The 21,107-nt window shown below is 47.9% G+C and overlaps 4 protein-coding genes across 9 annotated transcripts; 1 reads left to right on the forward strand and 3 right to left on the reverse strand.

Annotated features, from left to right (window-relative positions):
* Positions 1 to 285: 285 nt before the first annotated feature.
* On the reverse strand, positions 286 to 6,062 carry LOC111076032 (RNA polymerase II-associated protein 1). Its single transcript, XM_022369615.2, has 13 exons — positions 5,894 to 6,062; positions 5,528 to 5,823; positions 5,240 to 5,471; positions 4,753 to 5,176; positions 4,218 to 4,694; positions 3,840 to 4,155; positions 3,681 to 3,766; positions 2,594 to 2,831; positions 2,375 to 2,532; positions 1,775 to 2,312; positions 1,572 to 1,710; positions 1,098 to 1,510; positions 286 to 1,039 (listed from the first exon to the last, which is right to left on the reverse strand). The coding sequence occupies exons 1-13, from the start codon at positions 6,018 to 6,020 to the stop codon at positions 866 to 868; spliced, it is 3,618 nt and encodes a 1,205-aa protein (XP_022225307.2). The 5' UTR covers positions 6,021 to 6,062; the 3' UTR covers positions 286 to 865.
* On the forward strand, positions 2,937 to 3,838 carry LOC111076033 (general odorant-binding protein 69a). The gene is made up of 5 exons (XM_022369616.2): positions 2,937 to 3,048; positions 3,104 to 3,182; positions 3,246 to 3,337; positions 3,403 to 3,505; positions 3,566 to 3,838. The coding sequence occupies exons 1-5, from the start codon at positions 2,974 to 2,976 to the stop codon at positions 3,661 to 3,663; spliced, it is 447 nt and encodes a 148-aa protein (XP_022225308.2). The 5' UTR covers positions 2,937 to 2,973; the 3' UTR covers positions 3,664 to 3,838.
* A 156-nt stretch (positions 6,063 to 6,218) lies between the features above and the next one.
* Positions 6,219 to 8,740, reverse strand: LOC111076044 (SET and MYND domain-containing protein 4). Its single transcript, XM_022369633.2, has 5 exons — positions 7,962 to 8,740; positions 7,560 to 7,902; positions 6,954 to 7,490; positions 6,664 to 6,885; positions 6,219 to 6,603 (listed from the first exon to the last, which is right to left on the reverse strand). Exons 1-5 carry the CDS (start codon positions 8,533 to 8,535, stop codon positions 6,294 to 6,296), a joined length of 1,986 nt encoding a protein of 661 aa, XP_022225325.2. The 5' UTR covers positions 8,536 to 8,740; the 3' UTR covers positions 6,219 to 6,293.
* Positions 8,741 to 9,269: 529 nt separating this feature from the next.
* Positions 9,270 to 20,712, reverse strand: LOC111076045 (putative calcium-binding mitochondrial carrier F55A11.4). Of its 6 annotated transcripts, none has more exons than XM_022369634.2 (9): positions 20,570 to 20,695; positions 19,198 to 19,885; positions 18,589 to 18,715; positions 18,437 to 18,524; positions 18,248 to 18,359; positions 12,031 to 12,099; positions 11,733 to 11,891; positions 11,077 to 11,650; positions 9,270 to 11,019 (listed from the first exon to the last, which is right to left on the reverse strand). In XM_022369634.2, exons 2-9 carry the CDS (start codon positions 19,678 to 19,680, stop codon positions 10,784 to 10,786), a joined length of 1,848 nt encoding a protein of 615 aa, XP_022225326.2. In that variant the 5' UTR covers positions 19,681 to 19,885; positions 20,570 to 20,695; the 3' UTR covers positions 9,270 to 10,783. The 6 variants fall into 6 exon arrangements, with proteins under 6 accessions (XP_022225326.2, XP_022225327.2, XP_022225328.2 ...); XM_022369635.2 differs by lacking the exon at positions 20,570 to 20,695 and adding an exon at positions 20,358 to 20,456; XM_022369636.2 differs by lacking the exon at positions 12,031 to 12,099 and having other exon boundaries at positions 20,570 to 20,694.
* Positions 20,713 to 21,107: the final 395 nt, after the last annotated feature.

Below are 21,107 nucleotides of genomic sequence, written 5' to 3' on the forward strand. Positions count from 1 at the left end.
GCTCTGCGCTTACCCAAGCGGAAACCCATGCCCGTGGTGTCGAGTCCAATGTCTGTGTGGACACGAGAAAAGAAGTATGTCTTCGTGCGTGCCCCCCTGCGTTGCGCATCCGCCATGTGTCACAGCGATAGGCGTATGCCTTTACATTTGCCAGAGTGTACGCATGGTAGAGCATCGTGTGTGATGTGGTGTGGGTGGCTGATACACGTCTAAGAGCGTACAGAGTGGAAGAAGAAGAAGAAACAAAAAGGAAATACACACACGTAAATACATGCACCACACATACACAGATCAAATAATTTAATTAGCAGCGGGCCCCTCAATTGTGCTCGATTTAATTACATATATTTTATCAGCAGTCGGGCAGGGCAGGGCAAGGCAAGCCAACGGGAACGGCAATGGCAACCAAGTCTTGGGCCATGTGTCAATAAGTCAAGTGATGTTAATTAATTGAGGCCGATAGCAAAATGCCCTGCATCAGTCAGGCTGCCACAAGCAGATTACGGACATGCAATTAAACTAGACGCACGGACAATGCTTACACAACGACTGATCCCCATGCATACCAAACATAGGACTCAAACTATTACTATTAAGTCTTACGCATACATTTATTTCTATACCCATTAAGTGTCCGATTGGGGCACTCCAATGGCAGTCCAATGGCCATTGTGACAAATCACGTGCATATCATTCTCAAGGGTCCTCCTGAGCAGGTTCTATTTCGGCCAGTAGAGATAGCTCCGAAATCAGTTCGTTTTTAAATAGAATATTGCCACATTTAGACACCTTTGGAGCCCGCCATGACATAATTTTATCGCCGCAGAGTCCAATGGAGGTACATGCCTAATTAATTTTGAGATAATCAAAACAATTTGGTCTTTTGCACCACCTGCGAGTGATTGAAGTGGTGCTGTGCTATCCGATAAGCAATGCTGCCAGGACGAACCAGATTGCGCTCCAGTGCATCGCCGTACAACTGCACCAGCGATGGCTCCTTCTCTACAGGTTCCAGATACGCAGACAGTCCACCGATTAACTGCAAAAAAGAATGCCAGTCAGTTAAGATTTTCACTTGCGTTTTTGCAAGAACCCACCAAATCCTCCTGACAGTTGAGATACCGCATAACCTGCACATGCTCGGACCAGAGGCGCCGTCGCCATTTGTTGTCGTACTTCTGGGCCAAGGGAAGCAGCACCAGCGAGCTGAAGAGCTCGTCGCCGTAGCTGGCAGCTGCAAAGTGCTCCACGAACAAATAGTAGAGTGGCTCGAATCTGGCCTTATCCACGAGCTCGGCATCAAAGTCAAAGTGATGCGTGGCATGCTGGGTGTAGAAATCCTTGAGGTAGCCGTGCAGCAGCTGATGCAGATCATGCTCCAAGAACTGCGAGTCGGGACCCATAAAGGCAATCATCAGATACATAAGCTTCTCCAGCGGCGAAACAATTTGCAAGCCTTCCCTCTCCAGTTGCCGCACAAACATAAGAGTCATGCGGATCACCTGCTGTTCTGTAAGAGCAAAGGGATTTTGAATATTCTCAAAGGGAGATTAGCTTTGCGTGTGCTTCACCTGAGAATATGGCCGCTGGCTGCTGCTGCACATTCTGCAAGTAGTTGCTGAGGATAAGACGCATCTGAAAGAATGGCCAGTCAGCCGGCAGGATGGGTGCCTGCGTGTAGCAGAGCGACAGCGAGGGCTCAGAGTTGTCCTAATTGCCGTAAAGGGAATGTTAAGTGTCCGAGCAATAAGTGAATAAGTGTTGGTAAGCTTACAGCAATCACGTGCGGGTAAATCATTTCCATGCAAGTCTGTTGCAGCAGCTTTAGGCACGCTGCATCCAACTCCACGTACTGACCATTGAAGATAAAGCGCTCGAATGTGCTCTTGATCTGTGTCGCATGGGCTGTGGATAGGCAGCAGAGATAATTGTAGACCAGCTGCAGCAGCTGCGTGCGCTCCAAGTAGGTCTCCAGTCCGTCCGTGACGAGCAACTGATGGACGAACCTCAGCTCGCTGCGGGCAAAGAAGTTGGTGGCCAGGATGCGATTCAGCCCGGTGCTCATTTGACGCAGATACTCGGCCACTGGCTCCAGCACCGACGGTTGCATAAGCGCCTCAAACAATGGCCTCTGGCCAGACTCCAGCGACAGGTCGCGCAAAGCCCAGATGCTGCTTAACAGGTGCACCGGGTACGTGTCGCTCACGATCAGCTGCGGCCCATAGTCGTGCATCAAAACAGCGCCCACATTCGGCAATGCGGGATGAACATTGCGCCGATCGATGGGGCGTCGCAGTAAGACAGAGCCCTTGCTGGGGAGGCAGTAATTAAAAGTGATGAAATGGGTGTACCTCCAGCTCCCCAATTAACTCACCTTAGGTCACGCACACATGCAACGAAGCAAGGGGAGCGCACAAACTGCGGAAGAACGCTGCGCAGAAATGGCTGAAAGGCCATCGTTCCCAAATAGCCATTGCGGCAGAACCAAGAAACGGCATACAGAGCAGCACTCAATAGCGTCAGTTGGGTGAACTAAAGTGATACCAAATGTAGCTATTAGAGGTGGCAGGATTCGCTTTGGGGCCACACTCACATCTTTGAGGACATCGATGCGCGAGGCAGAGTGCAACCAGCTGCAACAGCAATTGTGCAGTGGCTCTGCCAGCATCTTCTGCCCATCCACGTCACAGACTCCGCTCTCGCCGGCGGCCACAATTGCCACGAGCAGGGCCGCTGCGTGCTGCCGGATCAGCACTGAACCGCCCACTCCATCGAAAACACTGTGATTGCAGTGCCAGTCCACCATTTGGCGCAGGGCGGGCAGGAACTGTCTGTAACGATTTAAACATAGATGAAGTGCCACTCAATAATAGCAGCTATTAGGCCCCACACATTCCATTGCCACAGGTGGCTATAAAAGTGAGCGTTACTTGAAGAGCAGCCTCAGTCAAGTGGCGAAATTTGTCCGGCACAATGGCCTCCTCCTGGAATGTTTGCCTTATTCTGGCCGCACTCATCGCATACGACTCGCTGGCACCGAGCCAAGCGGTGAGTATTTCTGTTCAATCAGTTGGTATGCATGTCTCATGTCCTGTCCAAATAGTTTGAGCTATCCCCGGTGATGAAAAAGCAAATAGCAAAGCTGAAGACACGCTGCATTAACCAGACAGGAGCATCCGAAGGTGAGCGTGAGGCGTGAGCGTCAGTTGAATGATATAATTGATAAGAGTCATCGACACTTTCAGAGCGAATGATCCAGGCGCAGAAGGACCAGGTATTGCCCGATGATCCAGCCTTTAAATGCTTTCTACACTGCATGTTTGACATGTTCGGACTGGTGCGTATACGCACGGACTGGGATTAAATGTGTTCAAATTGAAGATCTTATTCTGTTTTCCATAGATCGACAGCAAAAACGTAATGCAATTGGAGGCTCTGATCGAAGTCCTGCCTGAAGAGGTTCACCCCAAGATCAACGCATTAGTTGGAGCCTGCGGCACCCAGAGTATGTATTAGGATGTGGGTATCATGTTGGGCGCTCCCTATACATCCGTATCTTTTGCAGAGGGAACTGATGGCTGCGACACTGCTTTTCAAACCGTCAAATGCTATCTCAATGTGAACAAAGAGTTCATCACGGAGCAAATAATGAACTCAATGTAATAGAAGTTCTCACACACCTGTACAGATCGCGATCCACAATCCCCAGGAGGAGCAGACACCGCAGGATGCGCAGTGCCTCGACCTGAACGCGTACCATCTTGCCCTGCAAAACGAGAGAGACATTTCATTATTTAGATCAACAAATCAATAAAAGTTTGGCTAAAATTCATACAAACCCCAACAGTGTCGCGTAGAAACAGAAACTGTTTGAGTCTCTCGATTAGCCCGCCCTTGGCAAGGCTCTTGGCTATGTCCAAGTGCTGGCAGATCAGTATTCGAATAAGCTTCAGGCAGAGTGGCTGGGGCTGGCTGTAGAAGGTGCCGTTCGCCGACGACACAGAGGGCAGGAAGTTGGTTAATATAACATCTAAGAGATAGCTTTCGTTTGCCAACTGTCGTGCCACCTTGATGCTTGTGCGAGCGATGCGTATGAGCAGCTTCAAACAGGAATCCACGGTGCTGTTGTCGGGACGCACTGAGCTCAAGATAAACCTGTGGGTACACATATAGATTATAGCTCATTGTTCCTTACTATTGTTACTAATCAGTCTCACGTAATGCGCTGCAATATATTCGTCCGCAGCAGACAATCCAATAGGTCTGTCTCGGCCAGCTGAAAGTCATCCATGGACATGCGGCTCTCCGTTTCATCCTCGGCGACATCGGCACGCACAGAGGGACTGCTCGACAACAGCTTCATGTAGCGCTGCAGAAAGGCAATGGATGTGGGATCGGAGTCCGAGTCGCTGTAACTGCTCAAAACCTGCAGCGTTGGCTGCCAATGGCAGTAGGCATTGTCGTGGATGTGGTCAAGCAGCACTTCGTCCGTTTCGTTGTAGAACAAGCAGGCCAGAGCCCTGCTTACTACCTCCAGCTGCGCGGCCACATTTTCATCGAGGCCAAAGCGCAGTAGGAAGAACATTTTCGAAATCGGCAGTTGTAGCACCTGGTCATAAAAGCCCTGATTGTAGATGCTGAAGATACCCGCAATGGCACCAAATGCCGAGATCCTTTGTTGCAACACAGTGGAGCTGTCAATTCAAAGGGGAAATTATTAAAGTTCTATGCCAAGGAATCACCAAGCAATACCGCGCCAATCGAAACAGCTCCTGCAGTGTGTAGCCCGGCCGATCAGCTTCCTCGCCGTGTAAAAACAGCTCTCGCTCGTCCACTGGTGGAGCCTGGTCCTGCTCTGGATTCTTGAGCGTGTGCGGCAGTAGCACACCCTTCCAGTCAAAGCGCGCATCGAACTGCTGTCCCGGCTTCAGCTCGCTCATCTTGGCTGGTATATCGCGCATCCAGGCCAGTTTGTGTTCCTCCACTAGATTGAAATTAAGCCATTTGTCCTCGTCACTTTGTAGCAAGAGCGCATGGGCTGGATTGGAGTCGACCAAAGATGAGAGGGGCCCTTGAGGCTGTGGCGGGGGTTCGATGGGCTTTGGCGATGGCTCATTCTTAGGCAAAGGGCTCCTGGTTGCACGATTTTTGGACAACAATGCAAGCAATGCTGGATCTGTAATAAGGTTTAAATGTATAACTAAATAAAAAATAGAGGAGAGACCATCAGATGGCTCACCCAATGTGGCCTGCAATCTTTGGCGTTCGGCTAAAATGTCCTCAGTGCTCATTTGACTGAGCACAGCCATGTTTTCCTCATGCAGTTCTTTTGCCAGTTTAGCATCTCTTACAATGGCACTGCGACCGGTTGGTTCCTTGGAATTGAGGCTCTTCTGCGCCTCCGGGATACTTTTTGCACTTCCTTCCAAAAGCTGTTTGGCGAAAATGCTGCGCGGCCTATTGGTGGCTGGCTGTGAGGTATAGAAAACTTATTAGCTGTGGAAAAACCCACTTGTTGCGACCTTACCTCATGGGAATGTTTGATTGCGGGACGCTGCGCACCTTCGGCTCTTTCCACAATATCGCCAAGCACGGCGCCCATCAAACTGGGATTCACTTTGCTACCACGCACATCTCCCAGCATGTTCTCATGGATTTCATCCAGCAGAACGGTGGTCGATGGAGTCCCGTTACTGCTCGTTGTATTTCCTTTCACCTCTTCTACGTTCAATTCGGGCTCCTGTGGTCCTGACTCGTTGGTGGAGGATATGCGACCCAGCTTCGCCTGCTCCCGTTTCTGTGCAAACATGGACTTCCTTGGAGCTGCAGGAAATATTCGGAAAATTCACATGGCACCCGGCAAAAGCAATGACAGAGAATAATAATCACTTACGCTTTTCCATACGTACAAACGCCGCTGCTGGCTGAAAATTCGGATTCTTCTCTCGCTCCGCATTGAAGTCGGCTGCCATGCGGAGAACATCCTCCTCGCTTTCACCCGGCTTTAGTTTTTTAAACATTTTTAAAATAATTCAAAACAAACCCAGCGTGAGGGTTGCAAAATTAATGTGACCGATGCAGCTGAAACAGCTGGCACAGGGATGCATCGCAAACAGCGAAAATACCAACACAGCTGAAGAGTTGCAGCGATATGTAGCGGCAAAAATACTAAAATTCAAACAATTTATCGAACACAGTCTTCATCAATCAGCAGCGTATTAAGTAGAAAAACGTTGTAATAATTAATACATATAAATACATATGCAAGTCAATGATTATTTTCCATCTGAATGCTACTTGTTAAAGGTGGTGCCCGTATTTGCGACACACTTTGTCAGCGAGTGCTGTGCCAGCAGAGTGTCCTTGTGGGGCAGGGCAGCTATTTGGAAGAATAGATCGATGCCCTCCTTGAAGAGCTCAATAGCTTCGACTGTCTTCTGCGCCTGCATCGCCTGGGCTGCCTCCCTGTAGAGCTCCTCGATTTTGATCAGCCTGGCGACGCTCTCCTTCAGGGAGATATTCTTGCGGCAGCGCGGACACCGCACATCCTTGGCCAAGTCCTTTGGGAACTTGAGCAGATTCACACAGTTGGCAGAAGTGCACCTTTAAGGTATATATAAGATATAGTAATTCCTTGGCTTTCCGATCCGAAAATATACCTACCAGAAGCGCACCTGCTTGTCCAGCTTTTGGAGCAGCGGCCAGTTCTCCTGGCAGGCCATGCAGCTGCAGCTGAAGGAGTACCTACCACGCAGGGACCTCTGGCGCTCCTTCAGATTGGTGGTCGTGAAGTTGGGGCCATAGTTGACGGCGACCACTTCGTTGGGACGATGCGGCTTTGTGGCCGCCAGCACCAGTTTCTTTCCCACAAAATAGCTGGCAACACTGCAAGAGAATGGATAGAAAAAGGATTATACACTGCCAGTCACTGCCGGGGAGGAGCCTCCGTGTACCTTGGCCAGCATTCGTGGTTGAAGTAGGAGCCGGTGCCGTAGAGACCTGCGCCCACATGCACCGTCTTGCTGCCCTCGAACCGATGCTCGTCCGTCACCTGGGTCTGGTAGATCTCGTGCGCGTTGTACTGCAGCACCTGGAGCAGGCCCAGCAAGGCGGTGGCCACCTGCAGCTCCACGGCTGTCGGATTGACGCCCTCGGTTTTGCGCTGGCCAAAGTATTGCGCCTTCTGCAGGATGCGCATCAGGAAGCCGGCCATCAGAGAGCGCTGCAGGTAGTCCTCCGGCTGGCGCACATCCTCGTGCGAGCACAGGTTCTCGAACAGCAGATTGGCCGTGGCCAGGCCATCTTCCACGCTGGCGGCCTGTGTGAAGATGCGCAGTGCAATGAAGCAGAGGATGGACATGCCGGAGCCAATCAGCAGATCCATGAACTCGCACTCGAAGCGATGGTAGCTCTCGCAGGCCTCGCCCATGCACTGGGCCGAACAGAAGGCAATCCCCGAGCAATGCAGACACGCCACTGGAGTGTGCAACCTGCGGGGATGCGGGGATACAGCTTCAACAGTCAGTGACACTGCAGGACCGACAATCGGATGCACTTACCGCTTGAGGCAATGGTGGCAGTGGGTGCCAAAGAAGCTGGGAATCAGGCAGGCTGCCACGGGATTCTCGCACAGCACCACATCGCCCGTCTTCAGGCCCTCGCTGGCCACAACGAAGCGTCCCTTCTCCTTGGTCTCCACGAGCTTCACCACATTGGCAGCGCCGTTCAGTTCGGAGTTTTCCCCGTGTGCCAGCTGCGGCACCTGCTCCGTGGATGACACCTTCTGGACAGGCTTTATCCCTGCAATTTCTTTGCGGCATATGGCAATGTGCGAGGTATCGGATCCAGCCAGCTTTTCGGCAATCTTCAAGGATATTTCGGCCCGTGCACCCTCTCCCATTGCTGCCAAAGAGGGAAGTTCATAAGTTGCTCCAAGAGGGTTACCTTGCCGCTCCACTCACCCGCATATGCCTTGGCCATCTTGCAGTAGTAGTCCACGCTGCCCTTCAACTCCAGTCCGAAATTGGTGGCCAGCTTGAGGTCGCTGAGCGCCGGCTCGCCCTCGCCCAGGCCAATCAGTATGGATGCGCGCGATCGGTAGGCCAGGGCCAGGGTGAGGCCATCGTCAATGGAGGGGTTCACATTGCGTTCGGGGGCACGCATCACGGCCAGATTGGAGGCCAGCAGTGCCTGCTGTAGGAGCTCCCTGCGCTCATCTGCCTCATTCGTGCTGCAGCTCAAAAGATAGAACTTGTCCGCCTGGGCCCGCCTCTGGAAGGAGAAGAGGGCGTCCTTCTGCTTGTAGACAGGCTGGACGTGCTCGAGCACGCCGAGCACCGGATCGCACACCTCGCGATCACTGAATATGGAGAGCACACGCGCCGCGTTCGACTTGAGTTTTCCAAAGTAGTTCTTCAGCCACTTGTCGCCACATGTCTCCCTCACATCGCCACAGAAATCGTTGAAGAACCCCTTCTTCTCCGACTGGACGGTGCGCGTAGAGCATATCTTCTCGTATGTCGGATCGTACTCCATGTTTCTCCGTAAATTATGTAAAATGGAATAGGAATACAAGTTTCTGTTCAGCGTCGGCTGAAAATTCTACTCATCCGCGTTTCCTGCTCTCTTTTGCTGCTGCTCTCTACTGGCTGCCTGAGTATTGAAAACAGCTGGCGGACGGTTGGTGGCCCTCCAAAAATAGCACCCCGATCCGATCGTTCAGTTCGCCGCGTTATAAATACTCGCGACGGATTAAATTGTGAACCAGTGTACTAGTCGCATCCGTTAAGTTCTCCGCAGCGATGGTTCGAACTTGTTCCAGTTCGTGGATATCCAATCGTTGATCACCAGAGGAACACTGCACATATTTAATTTCGTTTTTATTTGTAACTCGAATTGGGCTTATAAATCACATTAAATAATTTATTTAAAAATTAGCTAAACGTACAAAAATATAACAATATATGTATATCAGAATAGTTATAGTTATATATTTTATATTAATTAATTAATTCAATGAAATATTGAAATTGTCTCCTGGACTAGCATAGACCTCAATACACATACCTAACTGGAAAGACCTTTTTTTTTCATAGAGTAGAGTAGAATACAGATAGTAGTAATGTAGACAATATAGTGTATCAATGGATTCATTTGTGTCATGTCATTGTCAAAGGAAGATATCAAGTGTGGGATTCGTGTCTGACTAGAACAATCCGCAAAGTAAATCCTGTAGAAATTATAAACAATAAAGAAATCATTTGTGTACATTTTCAGTTTAGTTATTTGTATTTATTTGGACTGAAAAATGTGTGTGCTTTTGCGTGATATTTCATGATAAATTTCAGTATTAAAAATGTTTGAGATATGAGTTTTAATTCTGAATAAACAGACTTAATAAAAAATGCGTTGTTTTGGGAAATGAAAAGTCGTTACTTGGTATTTTCACTAAAAGATGTACAAAAATTCAATTGGCTAATTAGGTGTAAGGTACAAATCATACATATACTTTTAAATTCAGATTATAATGACTTTCTTTCTTCCTTAAATTATTCCAAAATACACAGTATAATCGAACTTAAGATTGTGGTCGGGGTTCGGGGTTTGGGGTTCGGGTGTTTGGTGTTCACATGATATATAAATAAATTAAAATTGTGGTTGTTTTTCATTTTTTTGTTAGCTTTAGTCACAATTAATCTCGTTGGCTTCATTTTCGATCTAAGAGAAAGTGTTGCTAAACTTAACAAATAAAATGCTACAAAATGTCAGCCGCGACAGCTCCGAAGCGTATATGTCGGTATCGTAGGTAGTAGGTATATGTATGCTTGTTTTTATGTATGTATATAATGTATATTATTAACTATTATCATCACATTGTAAACGTTAAGTGTTTTCCTTATTATTTTGTGTAATGTTTAGTCTAAGCGAAAAACCGAGTACATCGTAGTTTTTAATGTCTTTTGTGTACAAGCCAATACGCTGCCAAAAATATCCATTGATTTCATTTGAATTCCCCCCGGTCACATTCAGCCAACGACCTCGCCTCACACTCCCCACGCTCACTCTGCTATTGCGCTTGCCCCCACTAAAACCTTATAGACAACATATTATTTGGGGGCAGACAAAGCCAAGTTTTAGCCCGTTTTCTGTTCTCCTATCGTAGCTGGTTTCGTTTTTGGTATGTGTTTTCTTTTCTTTTCTTTTCTGTTCGTTTTTTGTTAGCACTGCGAGCACTTTAACTGAGGGATTGTTCCGACATAGCCTACCGTACAAGTTTAAATAAATTAGAGCTTAATAGTTACAACGGCATAGCCTTCGAAATGGGGGAATCGCCTGGGATCTGGGTTCCACGCGGCACATTTTCTCACATAACATTCTCTTTCCTTCACATATTTATAAATAAATTAGCCATAGTATCACTTATGTTTAATATTTTAAGATGAAAATAACCAAAAACTAATTCAACTATAAATGTAAAGGATACACCATACAGTACATGGAAGCGGCCGGTTTACACTTAAGGAAAGCAGCAGATATTCCATCTCCCAGAGAGACCGAGAGCTACGGAGCAGAGAGCGAATGGCGGCCGCCTTGCCTCACCTAACCCTACCACTACTACTATACAAATTGGAGCACAGTGCCCGTGACGGTGGCAGCTCGTGACAGCAGCAGCAGCACTATCCGCACCGCAGACAATCGCCGCCGCAACCACAGCCAGAGCCACAGCCACAGCCAGTAAGCGCCGAGAGTTAACCTCATCGAAACGAGTTGGGAGGAAAACACCTCACGACATCTTGATGCCCAGCGCCCGACTCGTGTATTCGTAGACGACATAACTGATGGAGACGGCTGGCAGGACTTTGAGGAAGTTTGGCGTTATGCCCCGATACAGTCCCGTCAGACCCTCCTGCCGCACAATCTTGCGGAACAAGCCCGTCATCGTCTCCTCGCCACTGTGCGCATCGCTGCTCTTCAAGGGAATCAGCGTCTTTCGCTTCTGGTTGGTAATCGTTTCGGCGGCTGCAGACACACATAATTAGAACCACTGACAGGTAAGAAGAAGACAATAATGCTCACCTTGTGCCTGTAGCCGTGTCCGCACGAGGGCCAGCGGGTACGAGCAGAGCTGGCCCAGCGCGCTCGATGTGCTGCCGCAGGCCAGGAGTACCAGGAAGCTGGGCTGCTCGTTGTTGTCGTGGCTGGCAATGTACCGCCTCTTCAGTGTCTCGTACACGGCCAGATCTATGCCCGCATATGGCAGGATTCCCAGTATGTTGGGCACATAGCCGCGGTAGAAGCTGCGCGCACCCTCGTGCTTGTAGATCTTGGTCGCGGCATCGGCTATGCCCGCGTACTGTCCGGTCTTGCGAAGCGCCAGTCGCGTCTTTAATACTTCCATGGGATAGATGATGGTCTGAGAAATGCCGCCTGCCGCAGCACCAGCATAGAAGCGCTCCACAATGCTCATCTGCCTGCTGGCGTCCTCGCCACGAATCAGTCGCTTCATCTGCTCGTACGCCGCAAACTTGAGCGCCGTCTCCGGTGCAATCTTGAGGACATTGATGCCATTGCCGCGCCACATGCTCCGCGATCCGCCCTCGTTCAACATGATTTGTGCACACTCTGAGATTCCCATTCTTGTCGTTTGGACCTGTATGTAAGATACAAAAAAAAAGAGAAAAACACTTAGTTATCTTGCGTCGAAGTGTCGTCTGTGGGGTCGAGAGACTCACCTGAAGGTAGACCTTGATTCTGTCCAGCGGTGCTGTGCACGTTCGCGACACTCCACCGGCAATGCCACCGGCCACAAGGTGTCGCCACCAGAGGCCCGTCTGCATCTCCTTTTGTGTGAAGTCATCAGGTACATTCATGTCCTCGCCAATGTCGAGGTACTGCAAGGATCAGAAAGAACATCTTAGGTCACTTGGAATTCGGATAAGCGAATACGAGTACATTTAACAAAGCTACGATGAATGGAATGACAGTCTACTTTAATAGTGGTTGTGCTGGGACTCTGGCCCGTACCCGTACCCGTACAGCTTCCTCTTCTTGATACATGAGCGATAGAGATCGCAGCCATTCCTGCCCACTCCAGTCTGCCTGAAAGTTAGCTCCAGTTTATATTGGATTTCGCATCAATCAGAACGAACTAGCATCGACAGCAGTACTTTTGCTCCTTCAACACCAACAACTATGCAAGCCACCAGAAGCTAAAGCAGAAGCGGCACACGCCACGCAATCCACACAACAAGATTATGGCTGACGGGGCTCAAGCACTACGGAAGCGAGAAGAAAATGCAATACTAGCGCCAACAAAGGTTATATCATTCACATTAGTTTGCATCGGTGGTGCACACGTCTACATATCTACATAGGTACGAGTATGCATAGTATATTTGTGTCTCCCCGGTCGTGCCTCCACTATATATTTTTAATTTTCGCGATTTCTGTTTGCCTCAAACGTGTGCCGCCCTGCCCCAGGGGCCCGCCCTGACAATTGGTTGTGTAATTTGTAAAAATGCAACAAAATAGAACAGAATGAAAAAAGGAACAATTTCTACAAGTTTGCACAGCTCTTGTCTTTCTGTGGCGATTCAAAACGAATTATTAGTTGATAAGCTGCTCAAAAAAGTAGAAAATAAAAGCTGTCTGAGCATGATAACTGCGAAACCGCGAAACTGAGACCCAATTATCAGGTCTTGTGATTCCGAAAGCTCCGGGACGGGACAAACAACAAACGGAAACGTATGGAAAAGTCCGATTGATGATTGGCTAGAATACGGGGTTTTGGGAAGCCGATTCCAGCCCGTACAGGGTGTCTGCCTGCATGTGTCTGAAGAGGGGAGAGGAATTTTCAAGGTGAGAATTAAAATGTCATTTCCCTTTGACCGTGATGGACTGGATGATGGCACTGAATGGCAATTATGATGTTGAACTAAGCGAACAACTACAGAGTACAAAAATCACACACCATGCTTGGATAAAAGACAAACATGCAAATAACAACAGATCTCTCAGGGTTAAAATGTATATCTATTTAACCGAATATCACGGGTTTATTGTTGCTCTCATATTTATATATTTTGGGATAAAGGTGTGAGGTTCTAGTTGCCATTTAAAATGAGAGATTATGATAGAAATGGTTGAAAATTAGCCACAACTATTGGCCATTGTCATTCCTGTTGGAATTTATAATTTCCGAATTTTTATAGATTAATTTTTTTTTTTGTTATACCATACATATAGAGCGAGGCACATGACTGCAAAAAAAAGAAAAGCTTCTTTCTTTTATACAAAATAATCTATTTTTAAACTGCTGCCTCGATTTTGGCTCACATACGTGGAAGTAAAAGTGGAATTGGCTGCGAAAAGGACTGCTGCCAAATCGGGTTATTAAACAATTCAATTAGAGGCGCTATTCAATGGATCGAATCGCAGCAAACAATGGGCTGTAAACTCGCTCGCTTGACCAACTCCCCACATCAAGGCCAGACTGAAGCGATCGATCCCAGGGCCAGCCAACGCCAATGCAAGACCTGAAGGTAAACGGTGCCAAGGGAGCAGCCCACCTTGGACTTGGAATGCCCCCCATATGAATGAATGAGTGGCGTTGACCGAGCGGTTGGACGTTGACGCAGACTCTGTTCCGCTTGTGGAATTTGCCCGACGTTATTTCCATCTCCAAAGTGTTTTCCCCCCTCCGACGAAGGCAGACAGGGCAGACGGAGATGTAGACGTCAGCAATGCGAGGGTAAACAACAGTGTAAGAGCACGTTCAATCAACAAGTTTATAAAAAGAGGAAAAACTGTTTACGCGTTTGACGTCACAATTTGACGCGGGGGCCGGGCCTGACCACACACAGCAGGGCTGGGCAGGCAGGGCAGGGCAGGGGGTCAAGGAGGAGCACTGAGTCAGCACCCCAACAACCTCATGCTCATTACACACAGAAATACATTCGGAGAGCAAAAGCCATGACGTTTTTAAGCGCCTGGCAACAAGCAGACGCTCACATAGTGAAGCGAAAGAGAGCGGGAGAGCCACGCCACGCCACGCGCAGCTCCAATCTTAGGCCAATGCGTGAGTGTGTGCGTTTGTGTGTGAGTAAAGTATGTCGCCGATCGACGCGATCAAGACGCAGACACAAACCGGTTGGTTCCCCCTATCACCTATCAACAGCCGTCGTATTTTGGCGGCCTGTTGCCATGCGCCCCTCTCGGTTCATGGTGCAATGTAACTGAAAAACCAAATCCGCGACGCACAACGAATTGTGTAAGGTGCAGGGCACAGCACAGGGTGCAGCACCGTTGCAAATGAGCTTCAATGCTTGAAAGCAAAGCCAAGTGTTGCCATTTTATGGTGGCACTTCCAGTCAAGTGGGACGCTCTTTTGAAGTTCGCGGGGAAAAACCAAAAACGATAAGATAGTCGCGAATGGAATGAGTCAGCTTCCGTTGCACAATGGGGCACAAGCACAGAGCTATTGAGATGGCGGAGACAGCACTTTAGTGATCTAGGAGGAACACCTACCCGTCCCATCATGTCACGGAATATGACAGCGAAATCCTCCATCATGTCACCAGCGACTGCCATCTGCTGAATGTTGTGGTAATCGACTGGCAAATTGTAGTGATATGTGCTATTCCGCAGCATTTTGTTGTGTGATTTTTTGTGAATTTTGTACACTACACAGTTTTCGGGGGTACTACAGATAACAGTTCCGCTTTACTTCCGCTTTATGCGTGCCCGGAATGTGGCTTTCACTGTGCGCCAAGTGGCAAGTGCAAAGTAAACTTTCACTCGGAGCGGTTACAAAATATGCAGCACTCTTATAATTTTCCTCGCCACTGTGGCCGCACAGAGGAGCAGGCTAGACTTTGCTCGATTCGTTAGATTGAATTAAGATTGTTCCACAGTGGTCGCGCAACAGAACAAAGCAGTCACTCGTTCAGGCTCAATTATATAACTACACTCCAGCGCGGTGGCTTTTGAAAAGGGGCGGGCCTGAGTGTTATAATGCGCGCACAACCTTCACGCGAGCCAAACGAAATAAGACTGAGAGCATGGCGACGGCGACGATCGCTGCCAAAGCTTCGCGATTTTGTCGTCGGTGGAGCGCTCGCTCTGGTGCTCTGTGCTTTTTGCCCTGCCTCTCTCTCCCCGCCCCCGTGTGCTGCTCGCCACTCCATCTCTTTATTAGTGGGGTGGCGCGTGTGGGACTGTGAACCACCAAACCCCTTCTGAACCTGCCCCCCCAGCATTGGGAGGCTTCTCGACAGTTAGAAATGTTATTGGAAAATAATGATTGGGAAAAAATTTGATTAGCGGACTCTGACAGCCAGACAGCACCCACCAAAAAAAGTCTGTTAAGCCAACAAATAAAAAGGAGTATCCTTTTGCAATCATTAATATCTTTTTATACCCCTTTTCGGTAACTAGCGAGGATGCGGGAACAATCGTAACCTCTCAATTTCCATTCAATAAGGCATTACATATTAAGAAAAAATTTACTGGCACCCAGAGGGAGTCCTGGTAGTCCCCATGCTCGTCGTTCTATACAATATACCTTTGTATTCTACAATTAGCGGTTATTTACGGAGAGAGAGAGAGAGAGCTACTCGTAATAAACTATATCTCCAGTCAATGGGAAAGACGATATTGACAGTTATTTGGCAGCTTTTGATTACAGGTTTCGTGACTTTATAATCACAAAGCGACTTTTCGGGTGTGGAACCGGTTTGGGGCCGATTTCGGTGAATACCAAGGGTCTTCTGATAGCCCACATGACGAGCGTATGACTGGCTGTCTGGGGATGACGCTGCCTTTGGCTGCTGCGCCATAGATGATCTTGGGACTGGGACGTGGAAACTTTACAGCTGCCTTTACCGCACATACGTCACTGAGAACTTGCCTTATACGGACCAGTCCCAGTCTCCGGCCCAAAGGTCCCCGGGAATATTTTGGAGCACCGTCAACTGAAAACAAATTCAAAATGCAAAAATGCAACAAATCCGCAAAACAACAGCGATTTACTCTTATCAAACACACGATTCCATAGTTGGAGATAAGCTTGCGGCTTGTGGGTTCGAGGAAACCGCCTGACACACCCATTTCCCAAGTGGTGACTGCAGTCACCACAGCCTAGTACCTTAACAAGTTCCAATGAATTTATGATACCCCCGAGTGCCTTTTCCCAAGGCCACTAGTGGTGTCGTGCTGTGTCTCTCTCAATTGGATATTGAACGGACCAATTTGTGTTCCAAAATTGACATTGTCTCGAAGGAAACGATGAACCACAAATTCAGGCACGACATTCGACAGCTTAAATATATACACGTATAATAGTAAAGCCCATCGCATGGCAGGGGCGTGTGGTGCAACTGGAGTCTGTCATGCCTCTTATCCGTACAGTGAGTGGACACCGTAATCATTGCTAGCTTTACTTTAGAAATATCATATAACAATGAGTCAAGGCTTGTGGGTCTTTTCAGCGGTATTCGCAGTTTATATTGTTTGTAGAAACTCTCCGCTTGGCTACCGAGAAAAGTTTACTTTTAGAAATCTATACTATTCACCGAAGCGACGCGACGCGACGTTTCGTTTTCAGTTCTGTTTAGTGACTCCGAGACGTGCGGACAGGTTATCACTAGTTATGGGGACCTTTTCAATTGCCAAGCCGGTCAACAAATTCCAGACCGGACTGGACTAGAGCGTTTGCGGACTTTGATTAAAGCAAAAATTCGAGAATTCGCGTAAATATTTGTGCAATTGACGACAGAGAGAACGAGTATTGGTCTTATCAGTGCGGGAATGCGTTCAATCTAGATGCGATTGGGCCATTTGGCCAATCAATCATCACATCGGAGGCAACTAAATTACAAGGGCAACTTAATTAGAGGCCCACTTTGTGCGCAGGCTACGTTTGAGGTGGCGGTTTACTCTTACTTCTGGGACTGGCTAAAAATAGACACCTAGCAATCTGCAGTTAGTCGTCGTCTGAGGTACTTCAGAGGCCAAGAACCGGCTAATCAGACAACGCTTGCTTGACAACCAAACCGCTCCTGGACCCAGTTGACCTTAAGATTCAGGTCTGGACTGCCAATCGGGAAAAATGTCGAAGAGCGATAATCTGAGATTTGAAAGCTGTTTCGGGGGATCGACAGGCAGCTTTGCTTCCCTTGTTCTTTGTGGAAAGACTGGCTCTGCCAGAGCGCATAGCAGCAGAGAGCAGGGGCCAGGAGCCAAGTGACTGTCAAATTTGTGTGGAATTGATATCAATTGCTGGAGCTGCCGCATGTAAACAGAATGATTATGCAGACAACAAAGCAGGCGCTAGCATGCCCCACACAAAAACAACGGAATGAATGCTTTATAACCGACTACATATAATCATCCTGATAAGCGGGCGGGGACAAGATCAGCGTAATCGGGAGGCACCACCCCGGACGGGCCTCCCATTAAAACCAAAAAAAAAAAGTATGTATTTGATTAGGTAGTTTGTATACCGCTTAAATCAGATGATGAAATATATACAAAACTCTTGCGTCAGGCCAGAGCGCAAGCTTTTTGCCAGTCAGCAGGAGCTTTGGCCATAACCGATTACAAATCTGGATTCATTTTCGAATGTGGAATGCATACAACAGTCAGTACATAGTCATGCAGATGAATGATCTATGATCTATATAGCGAATGATAAGCCTTCGTCTGGGTGGAGAGGACTGATGGGTAAGGATGGATGTGTTGTACATTGTCGGTGGGTGTGAATGTGGGCGTGTGGGCCCCCAAAACTACGTGAGGACCACTAATGGGCTAATGGTAATCTTAGAATCATAGTTTTGACGATATGTACCTTCAGATCTTCCTCAGTTAGTCAGGAGTTGTGTGTGTGGAGGTACTACAGAGGCAGTTTAGAGCGTATGTACGAGAGAGTATGTTGAGTGTTTTTGGTTTGTGTTGTTTTGTTTGGATATGGACGCATGGTAACGAAACGAGGGTATAAGAGTATAAAATTGGACAATTAGTTTAAAATACGAAAACGTTAAACAACTACAAATGTCTGTGGGAACGAACGCGACAGAACAAGCGCCGATGATAGTGAGAGTTGTACCCAGAGGCAGAGACCTCTGGGGCAAACTCCCACCGGACGAAACAGGAAAGGAGATTAAAAGTTAAGCGCTACAAGTTAAGGCTTGCACTATTTTGCTACATTACTAGGAGGAGGTTCGGGCGCGCTCCTGTCCGCCACACTTACAGTAGAGTGCCGCCAAAATTTGATCAGATCGTGTATGTCCGTGGAGGGAGCCAATAGCATAAAGTCGCGCCACTCGTTAAAGCTTATGTTTAAGCTGCCGTCCTTGTCCATTCTGCCACAGAGACAGAGCGAGAGCGAGAGAGACGATACCATCAATATAGAGACCATTAAATATATAATATGTCGCACCTGGTTAGCAGTTTTCTAGCCTCGTCCACGTCAATGTCCAGGCCCAGGTCCTTGAAAGCAGATATTAGCTCCTCCAAATCCACTTTCCCTGCAACGCCAATGCCATGACATCATCCATGATATGTGTATTAAATAATCTAATAAGCACTCACCATCACGGTTTTTATCTAGGTGCGAGAACTGCAGGCACAAGTTCTTCTCGTGCTCCCGCACATAGTGCAGGAATTCAGCGAAGCCCACGTTGCCACTCTGGTTCTTGTCCGACTGCTGCATGAATTTCTGCAAGAGTATGAGAGCGGAACGCATTTATTACTTAGCTATGGCTTGGCGACAGCCCCAGTCTAGTTAGAAATCAATAAAACAAATGTTTCCTATCATAAAGGCTTCGGCAGCGTGGAAACCATACAAATCTCAGCAATCGCATCGCATCGCAGGGTCGCCGTCTCATGCTTTATCATGTTGCTCAAATCAGGGAATATTACCATACATATGTCTGTACATACATACATATGTATGTATGTACTCTGTATAAATTAGATTCGCATACGCTTCGGACAGTACAGCTGTCAAGGACACATATTATTGATCTTTCGCTGTCTTCTATAGAAAAGCGCTACAAAAGCATTACAATTCGAAAGATTCGCGATTCGCCCGGGGCCGGACCCTGGCCCATGTGGCCGATTTATGTTAATCCCACCGACACTTGGCAGACACTGCCGCATGCCGCTGTGGCCCTCATTCCCCTGCCTGATCCCACTCACCTCCGCATAGACGCTCGACAGGCCAAACTCGTGCAGGGCCGCCGACAAATCGTGTATATCGACCTTGCCGTCGCCATCCCGATCCAACTGATTGAAGATACGCTCGAGTCGCGCCTCGTCCTCGGCTGGTATTTCAGTGGGCATGATGGAAATTGGTATGCCGCTGCCAGAGCTGGAGACAGTATTCGGCGGCGGCACCGACTGGAGGTTGTAGGGCATATTGGCAAGATGCGCATGTTGCAGACTATTGAAGTTGTGGGCCGCACTGTGCTCATAGCTGGTGGCAAGTGTCGATGGCTTCAGTGGTGCGTAGATGGCATGGGCCTGTTGCGCAAAATTGATCGGCGGATCCGGCGTCAAGTCAATGTCGATTCGCTGGCCTGGTTCCGGCTGTTCCTGCTTCTGCTGCTGCTGATGCTCCAACTGCTGCTTACTTACTTCTAGGGATGCGCTGTTTTCTATTCCAACTTGCTTTCTGACCATTCTCCAGACTCGTGTGTACTTGTTTGGAGTGTTACTTGCTTTGTGGCGGATAACTGGGTGTCTTCGCCTCTAGGAGCCTCGGTGTCTAGGGGCCTGGGATGCACTTGGTGTTGGAAATGCGTTGCAAACTATAGCGGGCTCCTCCTACTCCTATGGCTGGTGCATTTTGGTCTTCTCTTGGGATATACTATGTCAAGCTGTTGGTCTGCAAATAATAAACGTATATATAATAAGCAATTAAGCTAATACAAGAGTTTGCATGTGGGAGAACCCCACTATTAACTGAAAAGTAAATTCGCTTGTGTGAAAAATCGTTTCCCCGCAGATGAAGTCATCCAATTGGCAGGCAGCAGATGGCAGTGCGGGCTGTGTGTGCGCTCTCATTATAACATTATAATTAAAGCTGGGGCTGGTCAGCAGAGACTCATTGCAATCATTGATTTTCGTGGAGTCGATATAATTTTGAAGGCCAGCCAACGCATTTCCGGAAAGCCTTGAAAAATTGGCACCAGCCTCACGCACACACGCACACATGTCCGTCCCACAAGTGAGTGAAGAGAAAGCGGGGGCAAGAGCGAGAGAAAGAGCCCACGCAATACTGGAACTTTCTAATACTCCATTTCCATTGGGAGCAACGCATCCCAAGGCTGTTCTGGCCTTATTGCATTTTCTCGCACCTTATGCACGCCTTTTGGCCAGTCTCTCCGTCTGGGCAATGACTCAAATTTCACCGAATTGCTCGCGAATTGTTGCCAAATTGGCAAAATTTTATTCTGCAGTCGTCGCACACACACATGCACACGCAAAGGCACACACACTCAACTGGATATGGATATGCAGAAGAAAGCGGACCTCAATGCGAATACCACGACGACAGGCCTCTACGTACCGACTTGATTCACTGCTGTTGTGCCCGGGGATATATAGGATGTGTGTGACGATCTTTGCCTTTTCAATTCGAATAAAACGAAAGTGAGTGCTTGGTCAAGAAATTTTGACTCGAATTTTCAATTTAAAACATTAGTGTGACCGCGGATTTTTTCGATAAAATATACTGAAATATATCTTCTCATTTTCAAAATATACCGTAAATGTAGCGGGGTAATTTCATGCTTAACCCCTTAACCCCAATTTAACTCAATTTAAACTTGAGATGAACCGCGGAAACTATTAGTTTTTGTAAACGTTCCTTGTAGCTCCACCTTCCTCTTTAATAGGTTGATGAAATTGATTTAATATCCATATTCATAAATCCATTTCGACGTAAAAATATCCAGAAAATAATGTAATATAACGCAAACGGTCATCCTGCGTAACATCACCACAACTGGTGTTAAATGCCAAGTACTGTTAAGCGCACAGTGTCGGCTATTAAGTTGACAGCGGGCTCAGATTACAGTTACATTGAAAAACCAATTTTGTTAATG

The sequence above is a fragment of the Drosophila obscura genome, unplaced genomic scaffold (genome assembly GCF_018151105.1).
Source record: "Drosophila obscura isolate BZ-5 IFL unplaced genomic scaffold, ASM1815110v1 contig_170, whole genome shotgun sequence".
NCBI classification, from domain to species: domain Eukaryota; kingdom Metazoa; phylum Arthropoda; class Insecta; order Diptera; family Drosophilidae; genus Drosophila; species Drosophila obscura.

Bases quoted from the DNA above. Each gene is read 5' to 3' on its own strand.
- LOC111076045 (XM_022369634.2), bottom strand. From the start codon at position 19,680: ATGGTCAGAAAGCAAGTTGGAATAGAAAACAGCGCATCCCTAGAAGTA. The intron at 12,100-18,247 runs GTAAGTGTGGCG...GCTAACTTTCAG, and splicing joins AATTTTGGCGGCACTCTACT to GCAGACTGGAGTGGGCAGGA. The intron at 11,892-12,030 runs GTACGGGTACGG...TGATCCTTGCAG, and splicing joins AAGAAGAGGAAGCTGTACGG to TACCTCGACATTGGCGAGGA.
- LOC111076033 (XM_022369616.2), top strand. From the start codon at position 2,974: ATGGCCTCCTCCTGGAATGTTTGCCTTATTCTGGCCGCACTCATCGCA. The intron at 3,338-3,402 runs GTGCGTATACGC...TGTTTTCCATAG, and splicing joins TGTTTGACATGTTCGGACTG to ATCGACAGCAAAAACGTAAT. The intron at 3,506-3,565 runs GTATGTATTAGG...TATCTTTTGCAG, and splicing joins TGGAGCCTGCGGCACCCAGA to AGGGAACTGATGGCTGCGAC.
- LOC111076032 (XM_022369615.2), bottom strand. From the start codon at position 6,020: ATGTTTAAAAAACTAAAGCCGGGTGAAAGCGAGGAGGATGTTCTCCGC. The intron at 5,824-5,893 runs GTAAGTGATTAT...TATTTCCTGCAG, and splicing joins GTTTGTACGTATGGAAAAGC to CTCCAAGGAAGTCCATGTTT. The intron at 2,313-2,374 runs GTGAGTTAATTG...CTGCCTCCCCAG, and splicing joins GCATGTGTGCGTGACCTAAG to CAAGGGCTCTGTCTTACTGC.
- LOC111076044 (XM_022369633.2), bottom strand. From the start codon at position 8,535: ATGGAGTACGATCCGACATACGAGAAGATATGCTCTACGCGCACCGTC. The intron at 7,903-7,961 runs GTGAGTGGAGCG...CCTCTTTGGCAG, and splicing joins GATGGCCAAGGCATATGCGG to CAATGGGAGAGGGTGCACGG. The intron at 6,604-6,663 runs GTAGGTATATTT...TATACCTTAAAG, and splicing joins GACAAGCAGGTGCGCTTCTG to GTGCACTTCTGCCAACTGTG.